The sequence below is a fragment of the Rhynchophorus ferrugineus genome, unplaced genomic scaffold (genome assembly GCF_030347505.1).
Source record: "Rhynchophorus ferrugineus isolate W39M unplaced genomic scaffold, kcgeb_rfMv2 rfM4, whole genome shotgun sequence".
NCBI lineage: Eukaryota > Metazoa > Arthropoda > Insecta > Coleoptera > Curculionidae > Rhynchophorus > Rhynchophorus ferrugineus.
Genome location: NW_027472583.1, coordinates 14,166,703 through 14,190,777, shown reverse-complemented (window position 1 = coordinate 14,190,777; position 24,075 = coordinate 14,166,703). Strand labels below are relative to the sequence as shown.

Below are 24,075 nucleotides of genomic sequence, written 5' to 3'. Positions count from 1 at the left end.
ATAAAATGTGCAGAATTGTTGGTAGTAACATAAGAAACCAAGAATGGTCCAAAAACTTGGTAAATTGTGCCCTATGAAGTTGCGTTTGGTTATATGTGAAATCCTGCTTTAACAACAAAATCGGAAATGTTTTTTGCATAATATTGTTAATTGTGAAGAAAAGTGGGCCTAATACGATAATCGAAAGCGAAATAAATTATGGGGGTCACCTGGTCATGCATCAAAACATCATCGGCTGTATTTGACCGGATCAACATGGTGTGGTATACTATCAGCTGTTAAAACATAATGAAACTCTTAATTGGAATCGCTAACGACTACAATTGGTGCTCTTGAACCTAACAGCGCGCGAAAAACGGCGTAAATACGAGAAAAGATAAAAAATACTATTTTTCAGGGTGACAATGATCAACCACATATTTTAAAATCGGTAAAAAAATACTCTGCAACAACTGTGTGAAAACATCATTAAAATGGAAAGTACTGTCCCACCCGCCATATTCTCCAGATCTCGCTGCTTCTGATTACTACTTGTTTCAACATATGAATCGTGATATGTTTGAACAGCGCTTCAGTTCTTATGAAGATAAGTCGATTCGTGGATAATCTAAAAAGATACATCGCTCTTTCGAGGTGGATTCAATAAATTTCCTGAAAGATTGGAAAAAGTAACCGCTATCGATGGACAATACCTTAACTTTAACTTTTATTTTTTAAATTTAGTTTATTAGAACTTTGACTTTCAAATTGAAATATCGATATTAAACCCTAGGGTTTTTGAAGAAGAGTATCGAACATTTTTGGATAGAAAGCTTCCCTTCTAAACTAGGGAATGAAAAACTACGGTTGGAGTGAACTAACATCGATATTTTTTAGGAGTTCTCTGATATTTTTTATTCTCCGATATATCGATAGTTTTTCCGCGGTCAACATCCCTAATGCTGACTACGACTGCTGCTGTTATCGAACATTATCGTGCTGAAGGATGTTTGTCATACTTTTTTATATATTGGGACCGTTTGCATTTCGGAACATTGATAACATACTCTAGTACTAGATGGAAGTTACACTAAAATATCCAATAATTGATAATTGCGAGCTGATTCTAACAGAGCATCAGCTTATTTCCATGAATATTCGCTTTGATTTGGTTTGGACTGATTCATGGCCGAACCCATTTTTTTTGACTGCACTATAGACTGTCTCAGTAAATTCAGTTTTCGTTGCGTATTGCTATTCAATAAAAAAATCGAATTGGCCTTTAGTAGTAGCTCCATTTAAAAAAATCTTGAGTTAATTCTTGATTTCAGTATCTTCAAATTATATTTCCCCCCATCGATGCAATCTTTGTATCTGGTGCCAAAATCACCACTTTTAAAAGCCGGAAACTGTACTCACATATTTTTATTAATATATCATATTCCCTACACGAAGCATATAGCGATCCATGTTTTATCTATCAGCCAGTTTTCTTCATTTGAATTCAAACAAAATTTGAATTGGACCACTTAACATAGTTAGAATATAAAGCATGTCGTGAAACTGTATCAGCCAAAACAAAATAAAATCCATCTACGCCTTCTACATATACACTCACCTTCCAATACCCTCTCCATATTTTACAGTACCAAACAAAATCGTACCCGCTAATGCATAAAAGAACACAAGTAAGAACATGCCAAAGATAATGAAGAAACTTTTGCATACTGACACGCCCACTGTTAGCATTAACATCTTCAGCGTCGCATGTTTACCAGTTATGGTAAAAAATCGCAACACCACTACCATAAATCCAATAAAATATGTCAAATCATTCTGAAAAAGAGAACCGTTTTTAAAATATATACAAAAACAAAATAAACTAATACGAGAGTCAATCTACAATTATTAAAATAGAGAACTCGATGTAAACTCTTACAATTTTTATTTTAAATATGTTCAAGGCAATCTTTTCAAGACTTTCACGTTAATATAACTACTTTCTAGTCAGCTATCTATCGGAATACTGTTATTCTTAGTATAATGTTTTCTCCTGCTAATGTTAAGCAGAGAAAGGGCAACCTGGCCATAGCCAGGAGCTACGTACTGTAAAATTGGCTCGTAGTCGAGTGCTTCAGATAATGGTGATACAAACACCGGGTCTAGACCAAGCGTGTAAGAAGTTAGACCTTAAGAAGATACCCTTTGTTGTAGCCCTAATACTTAAGAAGGCACGAGACCGTTGAATATTCGAGCGTTTTTAAGAATAATTAACTCACATGTTCCATCCGTATAAGCTCTATCCTAGTTGGAAGAGTCTTTCTCTACCTGAAAATCTGCACGAACCGGAATGCAGAAAGGGTTTTTTAAACCAACCTTCTCAGACACCACCAAGAAAGCGAGGGAAAAGCTTCAGCAATAAAACAGGATGGACCCACAATGTTCACAGTGCGTGTGAATCACAATTAAGGACAGAAATAAACAGCTAGAACAAGAAATAATCAAAAACAGAAAGAGAATAGTCAAGTTTCGAGAGATAATAACAGAAGAAACAGTCGGAACAAGAATTATTCAAGAATAGAAACAGAACAGTTAGACGTCAAGAATAAAGAACAGAAACACAGAAATCAAGTGTTCAGAAACATCACAGTCAAACAGTCAGAATAAAGAAATAATCAGAATCAAGAATCAGTCAACAATAAATGAAGAAAAGGGGTGATTTTCGTCAGAGACTAACTCGCAAGTTCTTATTAGTCGTTTCGTATAATCAGCAGTGCAGTCCGACCACGAAATTGTATTGTTTTACAACCTTGTTTTCTCCATAATGCTCAAAAATAATATAAATCTAATAATAAATTAATTTGTAAATTAAGATTTTACTAAGCATATCTAATGTAAGTTGTAATTAATAAAAAAAGAATTGTTAACTAGCTTTCTCTATTCTCAATAATATTAGTAAATTGACTCTCGTTGCAGACAAATTTCTTTATAAAGTACCTTGAACATGATATGGAAGAACATCCATATAACTCCCACAACAGTTACAAATAAATCATATCGATTTCTCCTGGACTGTAAATAGCCTCTGGGGGTAAAAGCTATGTTCTTCATGACCACCTCCACCAAGAATATTAAAGTACAAATCATCGATATAGTTACGAGAGAATCGGTAGTAGGATCATCTTTCTCCCACTAAAATCATTCATTCAAATTTCCCAAAAAGAAAAATATCGCAAGGTTAAGGAAGAAGGAATTTCGGAATTGCGTTAATATCGCATATCGCCAGTAATACGTATCCTCAGAAAATTCTAAATATACAAAAGAAAAAACGTCATCAAAACAGCAAATATTTTAGTGATAAATGTCCAAAAATTCATATGAACAACTGGCTTTAAAAAAATCAAAATAAAACCGAAATTACCCTTCCCCAATCTTCATATTTGAACTTACGGTAACGCTGAGCAATGCTGAATTTATTAATACCAAAATGGCAATACTCCTTTTGAATTTAAGATTTTGAGTGATGTCGTAAATAAAAGCACGGAATTTTTTCCCATCCGGTCTCGGCGGTAGATGCAGCGGTTGGGCAATCTTCAGTCTCTTCTTCAAGTCACACCATCTTCGTTGATCAACGGTCAACAAGGCAGTTCCTTTATTTTCTGAATAATTAGCGATCACAACACCAACGAACAATGTCAGTCCGATCATGCATCCCAGAAAAATGTAGATATGAATATAAATGGCATGAACCTGGTGAGGAACGACCGTCAGTATAATTCTTGAAAGATATATGTATCATGTGCGTGACTTAGTTTTTACGGATTTTTCTTGAAACTTAAAATTACATTAATTGTTTGTCTGTATTCTGATTATTTTTTCCCTTTAAAAAAGTTTTTATTGAAAAACTGATTCAATATATGTTAATCAAAATAGTTTACATCATTTTCAACAACTTTTTGATTTTGGCCTAGCAGAGAGCCAATCATTGATTTAGTTTTAGACTTCTTCAGCATTTTGGATCCTATGACAGCTAAGCCATGTTGTATCGATCTGAACAAGTCAGCAGTCAGTCAAGTAATCAGAAGGTATTGTGTCCAATGTGTGGGTTGGGTGCCTCAGAACTTTCCATTCGATTTGCAAAAGTGTACCCTTCACAACTTTTGCAATCTGCGACCGAGCATTATCAAACAAAACAAAAATTTTCTATCTATTACTAGCTATTGCCAGTCCTTTTGCAAGTAAGCGTTATTCAGTTTGTTCCATTGATGTCGTAATATACTATACCTTGGTGATAACACTGATGTACAGCAGGACTTTATGACCAGGAATACTCCGTGTTGGTGTCTATGTTGATGGCTCTGTAGATCTCATGACATTTTGCGATTGAGATTGTAATAGATTCAGTTTTCATAACTATTAACAATATGCCACAAAAAGCTCGATTTTGAAACGGCTAGAAATGGTATATCGTTTCATTTCAGTTCGTTCACTGCTAAACTACCTGAAAGTTCTTTAAGGGATCTTCACTTTAACAAAAGCGGTTGATGGCTTTCGGAAGCAGATCTATTCAAATCAAACTACAAAAGCAAGGAATTATATACACTGAATAACTCAATAATACTAAATGAAAAACTGTTAAAAAAATCTGACTTTATATGGACAATGGAAAGATGAAAATAATATTATTATGAAAACCCCAGAGGTACATTATCATAGCAAAGCAAATCAATATATCGGTTGGTTAATACCAACTATTAAACAGAGCGGAATTAAGAATTTGATCAAAAAAGACGGGATATATATGTCATATTACTGCATAACAACAGTCGAACTGTGATGGGGAGTGCTCCAGTACACAGTTTATTCACCAGTATAAAACCCAAAGACAGTGGATAACATTTTCAAGATTAAGTTCGATATCTATTTTTATATGAGATAAATTTTCTGAAAAATCCGTAAAAATTGAGCCATAAACCTAACAAAATTGGACTTACCGGTCCTAAAGATTTAATGAGGATATCTCTTACATCCAGCCATCCTTTGAAGGATAACACTTCGAATAAAGTGAGCATCGCGTCACCTATGTTGTCAAAATTAAACCGTCTTGGATTAGCCCTTAGATAAAAGGTAAGTATTTTATTAACAGAACTAAATTAACAGAAAACTTTTAAACTTACCATACACGAGGCACTAAAATTTGTGGATAGGTCTCATTTTCTCCAGGCTGAACTTTCATTTTGGTCACAAAAACCCTTCTCCAAAAAATACCATGACAATCCTCCCTCCTGGTGATATTAGGATCATTGCATCTAGCTAATCTTCCACCTTGATTATAAACATGAAATAGTTATTGAATAATTGGGCCACTGAATTATTGCTTACCATATAACTGAACTCCATAGCTGGCAAATATAAATATTAATAATATTAACAGTGTGGATACCAAAAGAATTTCCTTAAAACCTCTACAAAGTTCATAAACAACTTTACTCATATGAGGTACCAAAGTGAAGATTCGTAATGGTCTAAGACATCTTAGGATCATTAACAGCTGAGCTCCTGAATTAGGCGGTACTCTTCTAGGCATCCAACAAAGAAATGTTAAGCTCACCTATAATATACCATATTTTTATGTCAATCCATTTTCACTAATTAAACTGGTTATATAATTACAATATAAATAAAAACATCCAGAACTGCCGCTACATCTTTAACATACGCTTTAGGTGTAAAGAATAGTCCATCTGCTAATATTTTTAAGGCCAGTTCAATACTCATGAAAATAACGAATCCATACTCTGCCACTTGAAGACTAGGATTTTCCATTACGCGATAATGAGGAGTTTCAAACATCATGGATAGGCAGGATAAAGTTGTCATGGCTATCATAACCCAATCTAAGTACGTTACCAAACCTAGAAAGTTACTAACGAAAAATATTTGTTAATTATTGCACATCTTGAATAACACGAAGTATTCACGGCTTTGGATCTGAGCAGCCAAAAGCTCTTTATAAGGTAAACTGAGAAATGAATCAGACTGAATCAAAATTAGGAACCCGTTTTTTCAAATTGGTTCTAGTTTTCGGAATATTCATTTAATTCATTTTTACTATTGTTGGCCATAACGGTCATTTATTAAATTAAAAGGTAGAAATCAGAAATATTGAACGGGGTCTATTATACTGTTTAGGATCTGTTTCAAGAATTAGAGTCAGTAATCATCACGCCTTCATCCTAAAATCCTTGATATCGCCTTTCGATTTTATATTCGATTTCGATATTTCGATATCTTGATGTAGCCTCTATCCTTGCTCATCGTATAGCCCAAATTTTATGGAATATAATGAACATAATGAATGGAAGAACAACTGAATACCGAAAATGTATTTTGAGAGACATTCGAACTCAATCTTATGATAATTTTGGAATAAATTATCGGTGTGTTTACCAAGAAAGTTGTAAACAACACTTTCAAACTCATGCTACCAAAAATTGTAAATCAGATCCGACAAATATTCCTTAATAAATTATAGGCTTTTCTTCCATCACGAAATCACTTTTATTGCTCACCGATGATGAAGACAAAGTTCTTGGGCCATTTTTGCACTTGTACCTGTACACATTAGCAATGGACCACTGTCCATATGTGGAACTGGTTAGACACTGATGTTACGTGAGCATATTTATACATTTATACTGGACTATTTTTTTACATTTATATCAACGATAATCATGGAGCAAAATTAGCAATCACCTACATGATTTTTTTGTTCTCTTAATAACGGTGCCATAGAAAATGAAAAGTATACATTGTGTACATCTGCAGCTTTGTTCACAGGTCACAGAACAATTTCGGTACTCACGGCATGACAGTTTTTACACCAGCAAATTTAAAGTACTGCAAATAGGCATCTTTGACTGCATTTGTCTTTATTTTTCCACCATTACTGTGTATATAACATTCAAAAATGTAACAAAAACACTTTGAATCGACCTTGTAACGTTGTCTCTGCATTTTCACATGTTTCGAAATATGATCACAGTAGAAAAAAACAAGTTCAAAATGATAGTTAACTGTATAAGAGCACAGCGCTGTCGCCATGAGCAAACACGAAAACGAGAACAAATCTTGACACACGGATTGAGGATTTGAGTTCAGGATATCAAATAACGTTAAGAGTCGTTCTGATCTGCTCGGGTCCAAAAGTTAACACTTAATTAAAAACTTATATAATTATAATAACTTATAACTCAAATAACCTAAAACTTATTGATACCCTTGAAGATTAAACATTTAACAGAATCTCACTTCAGCTCTATGTACTTTGCTAAGCGTTTTCTAAAGGTAAGTGTTTAATTCGAAGTTTTTAAACTAGGTGCTTGCATAAATTCTGATCATTTTTTCACTTTAAAAAGGTCTATAATGGGAAAAATGCGTAAAATATAGATTAATCAAAATATTGTCCATCATTTTCTAAAAATGTTTCCTTTCTTTATTCTTCTATACCACAGGCATCGATATTCTTGTTCTTTTTTGCAACAACACGCCGCTTAATTTATTCAATTAACAGTTTCATTCATATCTTGCTGCTTCCACTATATGTACACTAAAACTTTATGGCGCTAAATATTCCGCTTCAGTGCTGATGTGAGTGCTTTTTGCGCTTGAGATGATCACAGCAAACTTTGTTTTAATCGTCAGTCACAATAAACCATAGAATACTCTTCTGGCAAATATTTTTGATATAGCGAGATTTTAAAACGGTTCTAAATGACACTTTCAGCCAATTCCTCCTTTTGGATCTTTCTCATCGCATCTAAAAATCTAGTAGCATGTGATTAATCAACTACTAAGCTGTCTGAGCGCTTTTTGAAATTTTGCGCTGGGTTTTCATCCAATAAGTCTCACAGTCGATTATCTTAAAACCGTATGGTTTAAAACTGTAAAATTACTCCTATTAAATTGCTAAAACCAACAATTGGGATAACAAGCAGATTTCTTCAAATAAAACATCACAAGTAATGGATGTCGAAGATGCTTTCCATGATTAACATCTGCATCACTGAATAAACTAATTAAACCAAATGGAAAACTGTTATTTTGGGTAGAGGTATATTCAAAATACCAGTGATCTGACGTCATCATAACGTCGGATCTATTGCTTATGGTAATTTCTAAATTCGTTTTAAAATAATACGTTATCTTCCTACTCATATTATTCTAGTTAAAAAAAGATGCAATGCTGTACAAAATTCGCCTGGTTATCAAACATCTGCAAACTTCGTCAAAACATTAGTGTTAATAATTACATATTATTAAGCAGCAAACGTTGTTTTGGCGCTTTGTTTGTTTAGATAAATTCCATAATAAATTCCAAGCCGAAGCTATTAGATAGAGTCAGAATATATATATATATATATATATATATATATATATATATATATATATATATATATATATATATATATATTCATCAGCTATATCTGTTGGTAAAAATGCAAAATATCACTGTTAAACACCTTAATCTATAGTCAATTCAATAAAACAGTGAACTTACGTAGTATAACAAACAACATATTACACAATTCTAATCTAAATAAAATAATAAAACATAAATAATGTTATACAAATTATTGTATGTCGTTCCTATTCGAAGTAACTGATTAGTGACTCAATATGTTTCTGACTCTTTCTAATAGCTAAAGTATCTAATTTATAATATTATAAATTACAGTTTATTATTTTAAATAAATAAAAAATAAAGAAAATATTAATGCTTACTGAAGTGTTTTATATTTGACTTTACGTTCCTTCCCAGTTAAAGGATCCTTCAATCTGGCATCATATCGAGCATAGACAATCAGCTGACAGAACTTCCTGAACTTGCTTTCTCTCGGTACCGCAAACAGGGGAGTGTCAAAAAAGGGATGATTCTCTCTCAAATCTTCTTCGCGCTGATTCCTGCAACAATCTATCGTAAGCTGTTCATCGCCACCACCCTTACGTCTACCTTCTCATTTCCGCTTGTTGCCTTTTAGCTTGTAAAAGTTTGATATCGAGGTCGTGTGGTCTGGCGCGGTTTGATGTCACTCGGTTCACTCCAATATCTCCATTTTCCATTAAATGCTCATAAGTTTGCTTGAGTTTTATCGATCCCGACCGAACTGATCGACGTATTGATCTCGAACCGAATCTACAAGAAAAACAAGAATCATTTTCTCATCTATAAAACAATGGGTAAATAAATTCTCAACTATGTTGATTTAGGACTGAAAATTAGGTTATTGCTGATGAGCTACAATTTTATGATGCATTAGATATATATATGAATGATGATTTTATGTATTAAAAGAAAAAGATGCATAAGCATTATATATATTCGAAATTACAGCGCATAATGAATTGTTCAATAAGTTCGGAATGTGTCAGTGTTGTCCCATATAAATAAAAAAAAAATGATTATATACATGGAGAAAACGAGTCTTGAAACTTTAAAGCGTTAGGTGGGTTTGAAAATATCAACAATCAATTTTTTTAATCCTATTAAATAGTATAATACGTCTAGAAGTTCTCGATTAGACATAGACTCTTCTAAAGTTCCGTCCATCAGGCCATGTCAACCGAGTAATCAACAGTTGCTTTTTGAGCCACCAACCAGTTAATTTGGAAAATTACTCCAAATATACTTTCTGTTGCTTTAAAACTAATCGAGATCGTTGCATTTGTCGCTGTTGGCTTGGAGGGAATCTCGCTTTATTACTTTTTATGAACGCTATGGATTTGAAACTTGAGCCACTAGTAGGTTCAAAAAAAAGATGAGAAACACATACTTATAGCTTGTAAAAAGCAGATGCTGGGATCCGAGAAGCAAGAATTCCTCATAGGCAAAAGCAAAAGGATGCTGTGGATGTTGCCACTACAGTAGATTCTCTACTTTATGATAATGGAATTGAACATTCTATGCAAGGATACATTTTTCTACATTTTATTTCAATTTAAAAACTTAACGAAAATATGGGACTGATTATGAACTAGGCTTTTTAAAGAATTTTGTGCTGAATTGTGTGATTCTAAATGAATATTATTATCGCAACGTTTTGCGACAACTGAAGACTCGAATTTGTAATTTTTTTATAACGAAAAAAAAATCAAAATAATGCACTTCATATGAACAAAAATCATCACTGAAATTACTGACTTAAAGTACGAATTACAGAAAATATGTTATTTATTCACCTGATTTAAACTCCTTGAAGAAAAGATATTTTCGTCAAATTATTAGTGGTAGTAGTGGTAGTACAGAAAACTATTATAATAGTGGGACTCACAAATCGAAAGATTATTGGAATAAATTAAGATTCAGGATCATATATGAATTCGTTTTTTTTTTCATGTCTGTGTCATTTTCGCGAACTTATTGCACAACTTAGCATAAAATAAGAATAAATATCAGATTTGTCTAAATTACAATATGATAATGTTACAGTTGCGTAAGAATGGATGTTAAAAAATACTTCTGAAAGGATTTACTAAACAACATGCGAAATAAGAAGCTTCGTAATGTTCAGAAAATATATGAATGAATATGTTTACAGGAGGACCGAACTACAATTACTGAGATTAGAAATTTGAATTCACGATTCTAGAATAATTGTTCACAATACTGTTCTTAATAATACATTAACCATTCTTTTATTCACTTTTTTCCAGAAATACAAAATAAGAATTAATAGTTATCAGCTAACTATTTTCTTCACAAATATTTTCTGAGCTTATAAAAATAACCAGAGGTTACGCTGGTTAGTGAAGAGGTTGTTATATAACTGTGATTTTGTTTTCAGCTGAAAACTAAAGACTTATGGTTAGACTGCTGCTACATGGGACAATGTTATACTATTATATACTCTCTCATTTTAATTGACGGTACCAGATTAGTACTTTTAAATAGTACTGCAATCTCAATATTTTAATTGTTGGTTATATTGGGTGGGGCAAAAGTCCCGCTATTATTATGATTGCCCGCCATCTTAATTATGTGACGTTTAGCTCAGTTTCACTTTAACCATAATATTGTGTAGACGTCCAAATTTTAGTATGGATAAATATACGCCACAAGAACGAACAGATATAGTGACAATATTTATTGAAAATAATCGTTCCATTATTGCCAATCAGTAGAAATTCCACCCTATATTTAACTATTGTATAGTATATGCCAATATTCTTTATACTTAAAATAAATTGAGCTGTACATAATTGTACTTATAATTTGTTGGCTTATGTAAACATACAGCAAATTCATATAAGTTCTGATAACTCAAACCCTCCTACAGTAAATTTCAAATTATTTTAACTTTAGTTTTTATTCGTATGATTTACAGAAAAACCAACATTCATAATTAAATTATGAAGACAATACGAACACAATAAACAGTAACTCTTCAAATACTTGATCTATTTTATTGCCTCAAGTATAATTGCTTATATTCCTTTGCAATAGATATTCTGTAGCAATATGATTTATAATCTAAATTACATTTCCGCACTCACATGATGAACTTTCTCGAAGGCCACCATGTCTAGTTTTCTGCATTTCTAGACGATGCAGAACCGTCGTCTAATGGTGTATGGAATTTCTTTTTACGTCCGTTAATGCACCACACTTGAATAGTCTAATATCTAGCACCCGTACCACAATCTGTTGTAGTAAATTTTTGGGCTGAGTTAACTCGATATTTAACAGTAAATTATTCGCAATTTTATTCAGCTATTCATTAAGTATATAGTTGTGAATTTATGTTTTATTTGTACACCGATGAATATCATTTTTAATTCTTCATATATTTTTATGGTTAAATTTAAACTCAGATTAGAATTACTGTTGTGCTTTCTATCATCTTCTTTGCTCTAGCAATTTAAGCCAGCAGCGATTAAGAAAGGATCAGATCCTTTTATGTGTGTGCATTTATTGGGCGATCATTTACAAAATGTAACTAACCATTTGCAACAATTTTTTTACTCCCGTACATGCTCCATCTTCTGATGATGAATTTTCAATTTTAAGAAATAATTATCTAAGTTCACTAATCACTATTTTATATTTTTGATAACAGATGCTTACCAGATGAGTTATTTCCCAAATATTCACAAAAAAGATATTCGATTTTCGTAAACAAAAGTGACACATGAACTCAGCAATCATTTGTTTTACTATTGTAGTTGGGCCCTCGTCAGTAAAAGCTCTATGTGATATAACAATGAATAAAGTTCAAGCTTCCTGATAATAATCTCCATTTCGTTTTTACATCAATAAATTAAATGAGTGTATTTTCAATATAATATAAATGTTTTATGCTTATGTCCCTTATTGTTAATTGGAATGTTTTAAACTCATTTCTTGATGGCAAGCAACCTATTTCAAAGGCACTTGCCGATATCACTCACTTCTTATGATCTATACGTAACTGTTTCACGCTGTTTATAGTTCCTTGAGATTTAAGAGGTCCCTTGCTGCCTGGAACTGGGATAATCGACGAGTCCCCTAACATCATACGCTGATTGTTTGAATCGCTGAAATAATTGAAGGATTAGTGTTATACAATAACCACCAACGTAGATACACAAACATATTTTTATATATTTAGCATGTTTTTTATGCATTTTTATACATCACTCAATAAGTCTCCGATCTAATTAAGGAAACATTTGTAGAAATTCGATATTATTCTGTTATTATTCACTTTAACGGTTCCAAACAGGTTTTTCCTCGCCAGGTTGGTCAGGTCACAAATGCAGTATTCACTTGAAAGAACTAACGAATGCACAAATTTTCGTAAAAAAAATTAATTTGGAAGAAGCATATCAAAAAGAAGAGAACTCGACTTAAAATACAAAAAAATTTATTAGTTATTTGGCAAACAATCTAAATTATCCGTACATAATAAGTTGCTGCTGTACGAGTAGGTACTAAAACCTATACAAAATTAAGTAATGGAAATTTTCTGTGAGAAGTGATATCAACACAATACAAGCCTTTCAGAATAGAGTCCTGAAAGGTATTGTGGGTGCGCCCAAATACTGTGGGAACATAAAGAGACCTTCGGATTCCAACTGTCATAGAAGAAATTAAAGAGTTACAGCAAGACATGAGGACTCAACTCCCATGTAAACACCAAAATGTTGTAACTCTTGGACAAGACTGAACTAGGACGTAGACTTAAGAGAACCAAACTGTGTAATCTGGGTAGTACTAAATGGTAAAAACGTTATAAAAATGTGTTGCTTTTATTTTATTAGAGACTGACTAGGGCCAATGGATCTTCCAAGATAAATACTTTTATGACACTATAGAGACAAATTATAAGTTAGTCGTCAACGATTAATAATAGTATATTAATTAATAAAAAATGTGACCACCATAACTTGTAAAATAATGGAATGAAATAAAATTTTAATACTGACTGTTTGAAAATTAGTAATGTCCAGAACTAATGTGGGTTTGTCAGCAATGGTACCACCTACATGTCAGATCGATGACTTATTGAATAATCTGTTATGTTCAATATATATAAAAAATATTATTTAAGTAAGAGTAAGAACTATAACGTAACATTTCTTAATTATATATGCTATGTAACTGTTTTGAGCATGAATTGATAGTTTAGACAGATTTTTTTCGCAAAGCTTCAACTTTATTCCCGATATTACATACGTACATACCGCAGTAATTATTGTAATCGCTTGTTTAAAGATTCTTCCATCGAAGACCCGATGTTGTTGAAGTCTACCCATTATGCATTAACTAGAACGCCATGCATTTTCCATGCTGTTGGTCAGAGGTACATGCTTGTCTTACAAATTATGGAATATTCCAGTAACAGGGTTCAAACTTTATTTCTCTATTATCTACGACTAAAGTACTATCGAAGGATGCTTTGCGACTAAAGTATTTATAATTTATTGGAACAAAAGGTCGAAATGTAATTATTCACAACATATCATGATATTTTGTACAAGATGTTATGTACAAGGTGCGATAAAATATTTTGGAATTCGAAGTATTTCATCGACGTTAGTTTGCTACGTCGAAAGCTGTGTATGATTTTGAAGTCTAAATTAGAGTTGTTCAATAAAATGTGTCGTTCAATAACCTTTAAAAATTGTATTATTTCATTATTAAGACATTTAAAGTTTCATCTAGAAAAAATTGATCCTCTACGACAATCCTAAAAGAAAAAAGCTATGGGCCAGTTCAGGAGACTTATCGTCATTGACACTAAGGTGCAATAGTCATGGCCATGAAGTATTGCTGTGAGTAGGGTGGTATCAGCAAGCTCTAGTGTATTATCAGCTGCTAAGATAGAATAAAACTTTTACTGCAGATGTCTACCAATATTAATCGAACATATTCAGTGACATATTATCGCAAAAAAGACCACGAAAAGCATGTAACAAAAGTAAAGTCGTAACGCGCCCATTTTTTTTTCATTGGAACACTTGGAGTAGTACAAGTTATCCCTCGAAGACTTCCTTGATCACACCTGGGCTCCATAAAGGCAGATTGGACGGACGAGAATTTTGTACAGAGTCGCTTTCTGGGGTATTTAGAGTTTATTTTCTGCAGATGTAAATAATAGGCTATAGACGCCATTAACTTTGCAAATAGCATGCTGGATTTGGGCTACTGACTCCGAGACTGCTACAGTTTGAAATGCATAAGCCTGCAATATTTTAAACACGATACTTCAAGCAATTTCTGCATGTTTTGTGCATAGATGGTATTAAAATAAAATTACTCAACTAAAATCAGTCACCAAAACGTCTGCAGCCGATCGACAACAACAGTGAAACTTAATGAAGAATGTTTGATGTCAAACTGCACCAACACTAACGTACTTCTTGAGAGATGGACATTTCCCCACTGATCAATGATGACGATGTTTTTCTATAATAGAAAAAATGAGTATTCAATATATTGCATTAAACATTGTGCATCTAATATGCACCTGTAGTAATACAGACATGCTGTGTGATATATACGAGAGGGTATATACGCATTTGATGAAGCGGAGAAGGTAGGTTGAAGATAATTACCCTTTTAAGACAATTAATAAAAAAATCAATAAGAATGTAAAGAAAACTCGGCTTCTTTCAAGCACTGAAGAGGATGATTATTTTTGTTATACCAATTGATATACACTCGAGCCGTTACGACGCAACTAATAATTCTCTTTTGTTAAATAAATAGTTAATTGTGCCTTTGGTTCGACACACCACATTTATAGTTCTTCCAATAAAACAGTGAATGCACTTCATCAAGATATATGACGTCAGTAGGTCGCAATGTTGCCGCATCAACTTAGAATTTTGGTTTACAATGTCTGTCGGTTATTTTGAAGAATTTTATAAACATTTGACAACAGTGTCGACCAATACCAACACAACCCTTGTTTTATAGACTAATTCAGTTACATATCCCCATGCATCAGACAGCATTTAATGAGAATAAAATGAGAAAAATGGAGAATAATCCGCCCCGAGCTTAAAGGAAATTTTGAACTAAAAAAAATGCATTTGTCAGTATATTGGTCGTGTATTGGCTCTTTTACTGGAAAGACCATATTAAAACATTTCTGAAATAAATATTCTTCTTCTAATGGAACATCAGATCTTATTGAACAACCTCGTAGTAAACCTATCTGCCAATCGACATTTTTATTACAGTCGATATTTATACAGCTCTGTTTCTACATTATACCGACACGTCATACCTTATAATATGCGACACAGAAGTCTTCTTGAGCTTGATGTTAACACTGCGGACCTTCGGCAACTTGTTGAGAATCTGAAGTGGTCGTTGTTTCCGATATACGATTTTGGAGTCGAACATTTCCTCGGCAGTCAACCGTTTTATCCCAGTTTCGGAATTCTCCTCGTCTTCAGTCTCGTAGACGAATTGTCGCATAAAACTTTCCCTTACCTAGGAAACGCCATAAATATCGTGCGGGGGAAACTAAAATAAACGTACTACCTTCGGAAGGTTGAAGTCAGAAGGGACTTTATGCAGAGTAACCATCAAGGGACTGTCGGGAAATTTCTCAAATATCCTCAATCGAAATGGTAAGGTCTCTTTGATTTCGGCGCTTTGCTCTCGGTATTTTAATTGCTTCAGCTTCTTTATATCTTCATCTAGCTCCAGGTTGTCTAGGATAACGGCTACGAATAAGCTCAACACAATGAGCGTCACAAATAAGTGATACATGATGAAGTAAAATGCTACCAGAGGCGCAACCATCGACGGTGTCCTGAACATGGTCTCGTCCATAACTTCCACCCAAGCTTCTTGGGTTAATATTTGGAACATGGACATGAACGCCTCGGCGAATGTCTCGAACTTTGTAAAATCCAGAAAGCAGAACAGTTGCATAGATACGCTGGACGATATGATTAACAAGCACATGGTGAAGATGATAAGGCTGCCGAGTTTCTTGCCAGGTCCAAAGATCTTGTAGACGAAATCTTCTAGAAGTGGAGAGGCTTTAATAAGTCTCACGACACGCAGAACTTGAAAGAATGTAAATCCGGTCATGTAGCAACCTAAAATAAAAATATACAATTGTTTTTTGCACTATTGTAATGGAAGAATGATAAAATCTTTGAAATAAAAAACAAATGGGTTATTTATTTTTAAAAATCTTCTCAATAGACTATGAGTAGATTAAGGAAATTTTAAATAGGCGCTAAAACGTTTCCAATCTGCGCATGATGTAGTTGTTTTGGTTGCACTGAACGGCTTGTATGGATACTGCTCTTATTTATACATTATTTTAATAATATTGGATTATAATTAGACATTCTAATGTAATTATACATCACTAAAAGCCCCAAACAAGTGGTGTATTGAACATTGCAAGGCAGGAACGCAGTATAGTTTGAACATGGGTAATTTATTCAAAGCATTAAGCTCATCCTAATATAAGTATTTAGTATTGGAAGTATCTTTAACCATTTGTTATTTTATTGTGTATATGAGTCCCTCTTAATTTTGTTTTTTTTTTCTGGTGTGGTTTGATAGTACAAATATGCATGAAGACAGTATATGTTTCTACAATATTTGAATACCAACTAGACAAAAGAGAATGGGCTTCTAACTAAACCCACTGAATATTCACTGCAATTCACTACTGACCATATATTCTCAAAATACAAAGAAAAATATAAGAAGTGTCAATCAAATCCCATCATGGTTAGATTACAAAAAGCCAATATCTAATATGTGGTTTTTTGTATATTAAATAGTTTGATGGGCTATACTTCATCAGATTAAGGGTAAGTCACACACATTTGATTGAAAAATGTAACTCTGTCAAGTATTTTCAGCCAGGTATGTTATGGTTATGGCAGACATTTTGAATAATACTTACTTAGAGACAATGTATGATCAAAATGCTGTCAAATGCAGACCAAGTGGAGGTCTAGTTTAAGAAATCATAGGAGAACTTGATATGTTAAACTTTGATAGTTGAAGCATGTCTAAACAAAGATTTTCTAAAGAAATTGATGAAGTATTGTAGCTGCACATGCTTGTAAGCTTGTAGGGCTATTATTGAAATAAACTTCAAAATAACAATTGTTGCATTCTATTTACCCAAATATTACAAGGTAATTTAATACAAAGCTGCTGAAAGTTTAAGAATATCAAATTTCCATCATCAAATTTATATAATTTAAACCTTTTTTATGTTGTAGTTAGTATCAATTGTATAAAATGAATATTTTGGTAGGCCCCTCAAATAAATTTGCATCTATATTTTCAAATTATCATCATAAAATGTTTCAGTAAGTTTGCCATCAATACAATTTTAATATGTCTTAGCAATATAAGACACTTATCTTTTCTTTCTTTCTTTTTCTTTCTATTGGTACAAAACCAATTTTTTATTTGTGAAATATAAAATTGAAAATACAAATAAAATCGAAGCGCGCTAAAAAGTGTATATATATAGAAAAAATTACCTGGAATAACATGAATTGTAGTACCAAGAGCACAAAGCAATTCAAATTTATGTATCGAATGCTTCCAATAGCCCCTCCAGCCAAGACACCAAATCTTTAAAATAGCTTCCAAATTAAGTACCACCGTGAATCCCAGCTCTAGGAAATAGTATTTTTCGTAAAACACTTGTCTCGGTCTTTTGTCGTGTTTGAAGCTCATGGAAGCTGTGACTATGGCGTTGGCTAAAATCACGCCCATCACCAGACTGCGAAAATACGGACTCTGCAACACCTTTTGGCAAAAATCGGGTGCAGCTCCACCGTGCTTGTTTTCGTCGAGGGTAACCAATTTCCAGCTTCGGTCATCTCCAATTAAAATCTGAAACGATTTTAGTCTAATAACAAGATAACGTAGGGTGTACAAATAAGTTTTGAAAGTATCTGACAACTATAAAGCTTTGTTCAAATAGATTAGTCAAAATAATTTGTTAAAATAAATGCCCATCATTAACTACGACTAACATCATGTTAGACAAAAAGCAAAACACATTAGAACAAAAATAAAACAACTATACTGGTTAGTCGGAAGATACTCTCAACTTGATCTAAAATCAAAGAGATTGATTTATCGGATAATCATAAAGCCAATTTAGACCTATGGGGTGCAAATATGGGGTTGCACTAAAAGTTCAAATCAACTAGTCATTCAACGCTGCCAAAACAAAATTCTTCGATTAATTACCAATGCTTATCGCTACGTAACCAATGAAGAACTGCACAATGACTTAGAAATCAAATGGATTTGCGAAGTTATCCAAGATTTCGCCTTAAAACACCAAAGAAAATTACTAAATTATACTAACGTTGAAGCAATACAACTACTGGAGTATACCTTTAGTGTAAACTATAGCTTAAGTTATTATAATTTTATAATTGAGGAATATATATTGACATATTTATTTCGCACTCGCCTTGCTTGTGAATTAATCCAAGTACAAATGAAATGTAGTAATAAATTAATTTATAATTAAGATTGTACTAAGTATATCTACTAAAGATGTTATCAAAAAAAAATAACTACGACTTCCAATCTTGCAGAATGAACACTTTTTGGCCTCTTCACAATAAGTGAAGTTCCAAAGTTGAAGTAGCTGACAGTAGATACACATTATTACAGCACAACATTAGCTGATACTGTTCTCTTGGTTGATAATAATAATTTCCCTGTGCTGGCATACTATCCATAGCTACTGATATTCATGAAACATCTTCCCCATACGTTTCACATAATAATGGATGTCCACCTTCCATTCTTCAAATTAAAATAAAATAGCAACACTTCCTACAAATTGTTTTTTGTTGGTACAAAGACAAAGAATGGTACAAAGGCAAAAAATGGCATTTACTGATATTTAAAGCTGAGGGATGACGCTTTAATGGTCAAAACTTATTTGTATACCTTAAAGATTTATTTGTAACCTGTATATTACTTGAGATGCAGAACTGTTGCTGATGTGTCCTCTAATTCCCCACATCTGTTGAAACTGAACTCTGATTTCGTTAAATGTTTCAGTGATGACCGCAATGAAAACATTCTTTACTAGCCATGCCAGGAAGAAGATTAATGTGCTGAAATATGACACAGCCATCCAAGGTGGTAACGAGTCAATAGCCCTGTACATAATGAAAACCCAGCCCTCTTGTGAAGCAGCTTGATATACAGTAAAGAAGCTAGTTACTAAAACAATTAAATGAACGTTAATAGCTCAACGTATGTGATATAAAAGCAACAAATATCTCTGACTACTTACCAAATTCATCAAAACCGTTAAAACCTATGATGTAACGAGAAACGCCTTCCATTTTCATGCATTTCATTCCTTCAGGGCATTGATAGCCAGATGTTGGATCAAGTGAACAAAATGTATCGGGAATGGCTAAATTATTAATAGTTACGTCTCTAAAAAATTTTTATTTTGTGTTATATTATGAAGAAACCCAATTGAAAGAGTTCTCAGTTAAATGTTTTAAAAATAGTTAGTGTTGGTAAATATTGACTGTTTAGTACTTTGTATTGACTACTTTTTAATATCGACTGTTTCAGTCGCTATTTTTGGTTCGACTGATTTTGTTACTATTTACTATCGACTGTTTCAGTCGTACTTTTAGTTATTATATTTGATTCTAATAGTTTCATTCGACTAATTTTTAACGTTCTGGCCCGATCGTCATAGCCGCAACCTTTACAAAAATGTACCCAATTTATGCTTACATAGATCTATATGTAATATATGTAGTTTTATGATTTTTTTTTGTAGTTTGCTAATAAATAACAATATATTGTATATTAATATTATGACATTTTGGTACGATATTTTTCAAGATTGTTAATGTAATAGGGTAAAAAGATTAAAATTAGGTAGGTTCCATAACAAAGAAAGCATTTATACCATTTCATTCAGATCATTTTTAATTATGTCATGGATGAGTTTTTTTTTCTATAATTAGGTATATTTTTAATTTATATATAGTATTTTTATACATCTTTAGTTTTTAGGTTTCATTTAAGTTCTATTGTATTGTCTATGCTTATTATAGTATATTATTTAAAAATAGCAATTAACACATTGAAATACAATAAAACATTTGTTGGGTATTATTCCAATCTATAGAAAAATGCCATTTCTTTTTACAGATCCACAGAACATTCAAATTTAAAAGTAATTCTACTTCGTTTAAAATTAAATTATAAATTGCATGTTAGGTATTATTATTATAAGTGTTCAGTAATTATTATTTTCCTTTTCTTTTATAAAGTTAGTTCATGAAGAAATGTATACATATCCGTCTCGCTTATACTACCGTTGGAAAATATAACGACGTATAAAATTAACTGCCCCAAGCATTTATCTCCGTCCTCTCCTCTCTCGCAATTTATACAGAGAAGGATTCGTACATCTTCGTCTGACATCACGAATTGAAAGTTGAGATCAGCCGAAACAGTCGAACCGAAATAGTAATTACTATTTTCAGTCGCTAGTTTTTTGACTATCGACTGTTTTGCGACTATCGACTGTTTCAACTATTTTCATTCGATAGTTCCCAGCACTAATAGTATATAAAGCAAAATTAAAATCCTTAGAAAAAATACTTACTTTGGTTCTTTGGTAGTGTTTGTTACGCAATGATTCTTTAATTCACCGAAGAACTGAACGCCTAGAAGACCATAAAGGGACATGAAGAATAAAAAAAATAATGTGACATTGTAAATTTGTTGACTGGAACGCCTGTAGACAAAGTGAATTGTTATTTTACACTTAACACATTATGAATTCCCAATAAAAAGACATACTTAAAGATTTGATTAATGCGAGACTTAGGCATTGAAAACTTCAGGAAAACTCTCAAGAATCGAATCATAATCAAGGGGCGTGGAGTTCTCAATATGGAGAGGTAGGAATAAGTGGGTACGATGCCAATTATTTCGAATATCTGCAGAATGACTGATATCCAAAGGAAGAATACCATACTGGCATCGAATTGGCACCAATGATCTTTGAGATAAGGCCTGTCACCCTGAAACAAACAAGATAAAATAGAGTAATGGGTGTGAGCGGGCAATGGTGGTAATTCGTATATTTACAAAACAACATCCATCCACATCCCATTTCTATTTTCCGTCCACTAATGTGCATAATAGTTTGACTACAAAACATAGAAATGTAAAAAGGGAACTTAAATGGGCACACCCATAGTGATGTTTTGTGCGTCCGAATTAACAGAAGGCAAAAATATTACAGATTTCTATTTTTTTCTTTCGATTTAAAATTTTGTGACATCTTTCTGATATGTTCTTATAGTGTATAATCATAGAGTAATATAATTGTAACTCAATAGGAGACTCTGTCGCAAAGTTTTGCTTTGCCCAACATCCAGAGGGCACCATAATTGGCCGTTCGAGTAATTTGATTGGCCAATTTAAATCTCCATTATAGGCACCTGTAAGATAAATATTTTACTGTGAAGACATTTGATTGGCTCATTAGTAATGTTTGGTACGAATTGACCAATGAAATTTAAATAAAAAACAATGTTTTTCTGAAATAAATTTATTAAATAAAATATATATAAAAATAAATATATCTCTTTATCTCTTTCGTCTTTTTCCTTTTTCATATTTTTTAGTGCCATCAATTTAATAGGATCTATCAGAGTTCTGTTTTATTGTTTTATTATACTGAAAGCAAACTTTGAATCTTCCCCTGTTAAAATTCTGTTCACCTGTTTTACTCAAAAGTATATAGCGCAACTTGTTATTACTTTTCATATTTTATCTGAAAGATCATTATTGAATGCACAATTGAAGGGTCTTAAATTTACTTTTCTTTAAATATTTGACAAAAATGTTGTTATATTATCGACATGGCAAAATCGCTGAATAAAATAAAAGAGATGGCTCAAAGACCTACTGACAGCATTTTCATTTCATCCCCGGTTATTATAGAATGTAAATATTTAGAGCCATCATGTTCCTCCTTTTCACAATTACCTAAAGGCCAATGAGATGAAAAAAATTAACTTATGTTCAGCGCTTCAAATGATTCTAAAACATACTAGCCGAGGATATATATTGCTGAATCCATGAGCTAGATCCAAAATAAACTATCTTGTTTAACTAGCCATAAGCATATATATTTATTTAAATAATTACACTTAATTTTCTTTAATGAAATGAACCCCTCAAGGCAGTTATTAAATTGATGAAACTTTAACAAATTTGTTCTTCCTTGGGTAATAAATTTTATACCAAAACTCCTCGTATATTAAATATCGGTTAATCCTCTTTTAATAGATTTGCATTCAGAAGCCATTATTTTATTTAAGCTGCAATTATTGATCCAAGAAGAACAATATATAGCCATTTGCATAGGATTTTCGGAAGGGTATTAATTTCTAAAATAAAAAAATTAATATTTGATATATATATATGAATAAACTTACCTCAACTTGCAACAACAAAACATACTGTAACGATAATACATTTTCTTTGAAACATAATCCAATCGGTTTGGGATTTTTAACATTATCAACCATTTTTTAATGACAAGCAAATACTTCTTCGAATGAAAACGATTCTGCATTTCTTTACTATCTGTACATCCGGGTACACAACAGTTCCTAATTCACTTTACTTTTTCTACTATCGACTTATATATACTAATAAACTAATAATTTAATCTCTAAACGCACTAATCCATATGTCACCGATACTGAAAATGGCGCTCAAAATAAATAAACAACAAACGTACCATAGAAACGAAGTGAGCCAATCATATCCCGCCGGTGCTTATAGCTCAGCGGTTAAAGCAAGTAATAAGTTAAAAGTAGCGACATCTAGATGTTGGACGTCGCGAAACATTTCCCCAAAATTTCCTAGTTAAATCTCTAGTTCTCTATGTGTATAATTGTAAGGAAATTTGTTATTATGGCGTTATTTTGTAGTTAAATTAAAATTTGTGTTTTGTAAAATATTTGTGTTTAAATTAAATATTATTTGTTTAAATACGAAAACATAATGAGTGTTATTTTCCATGATGTGAAGGTTCAAATAAAATGAATTATTTTCCAAAAGACTCTACTCTAGAGCAGAAACGGTTTTTAAAAATAAGTAATGGGAAACTTCAGAAAACTTTTTATGATCTACATGAAGTTTTTGAACAGTATTTTGAAATTATAAATATTTGCATTTCAGTCAAATGTGGAATATCATTGCTTTATTATTATATTGTTATTGGTTGTCAGATTATTTTATTATAATATTTTGAAAATGTTTTGTATAAATGTTAACGAGTATTTAAATAAAATATTTAATTTTTTTTTTAATTTCCCACTGTAATATAAACATTTTTTAATCGTAATTTTTAACTTCCCCCAGTAGTAAATAAAATCGCTTTGCGCGCCCTCAGGTGGTTCGGACAACAAAACTTGGTTACAGTTGTATACAGGAGAGACCGCATTCTAAGTCTGTCTATTCGGTGTATTTGACTTAAAATTGACCTTGGAATAACTCCCTTACCCTAAACCCCTCTGGATCGCACT

General features: G+C 32.4%; 1 protein-coding gene across 5 annotated transcripts in view; it reads right to left on the bottom strand.

The window, feature by feature from the left end:
• Positions 1-24,075, bottom strand: part of na (sodium leak channel non-selective protein na) — a 34,904-nt gene that overhangs the window by 5,283 nt on the left and 5,546 nt on the right. For 3 of the 5 annotated variants that reach the window (XM_076402196.1, XM_076402195.1, XM_076402198.1), the window contains exons 4-20: positions 21,329-21,552; positions 21,132-21,263; positions 19,788-19,936; positions 19,467-19,714; positions 17,998-18,355; positions 16,013-16,578; positions 15,753-15,961; positions 12,427-12,552; positions 8,993-9,175; positions 8,764-8,943; positions 5,653-5,905; positions 5,362-5,590; positions 5,157-5,304; positions 4,974-5,094; positions 3,430-3,729; positions 2,977-3,171; positions 1,598-1,815 (exon numbers count right to left, since the gene is read on the bottom strand). In XM_076402196.1, the coding sequence (XP_076258311.1) occupies positions 1,598-1,815; positions 2,977-3,171; positions 3,430-3,729; positions 4,974-5,094; positions 5,157-5,304; positions 5,362-5,590; positions 5,653-5,905; positions 8,764-8,943; positions 8,993-9,175; positions 12,427-12,552; positions 15,753-15,961; positions 16,013-16,578; positions 17,998-18,355; positions 19,467-19,714; positions 19,788-19,936; positions 21,132-21,263; positions 21,329-21,552 (3,839 nt within the window). The remainder of the gene's footprint in view (positions 1-1,597; positions 1,816-2,976; positions 3,172-3,429; positions 3,730-4,973; positions 5,095-5,156; positions 5,305-5,361; positions 5,591-5,652; positions 5,906-8,763; positions 8,944-8,992; positions 9,176-12,426; positions 12,553-15,752; positions 15,962-16,012; positions 16,579-17,997; positions 18,356-19,466; positions 19,715-19,787; positions 19,937-21,131; positions 21,264-21,328; positions 21,553-24,075) is intronic. The other 2 variants (XM_076402199.1, XM_076402200.1) reach the window with 2 other exon arrangements.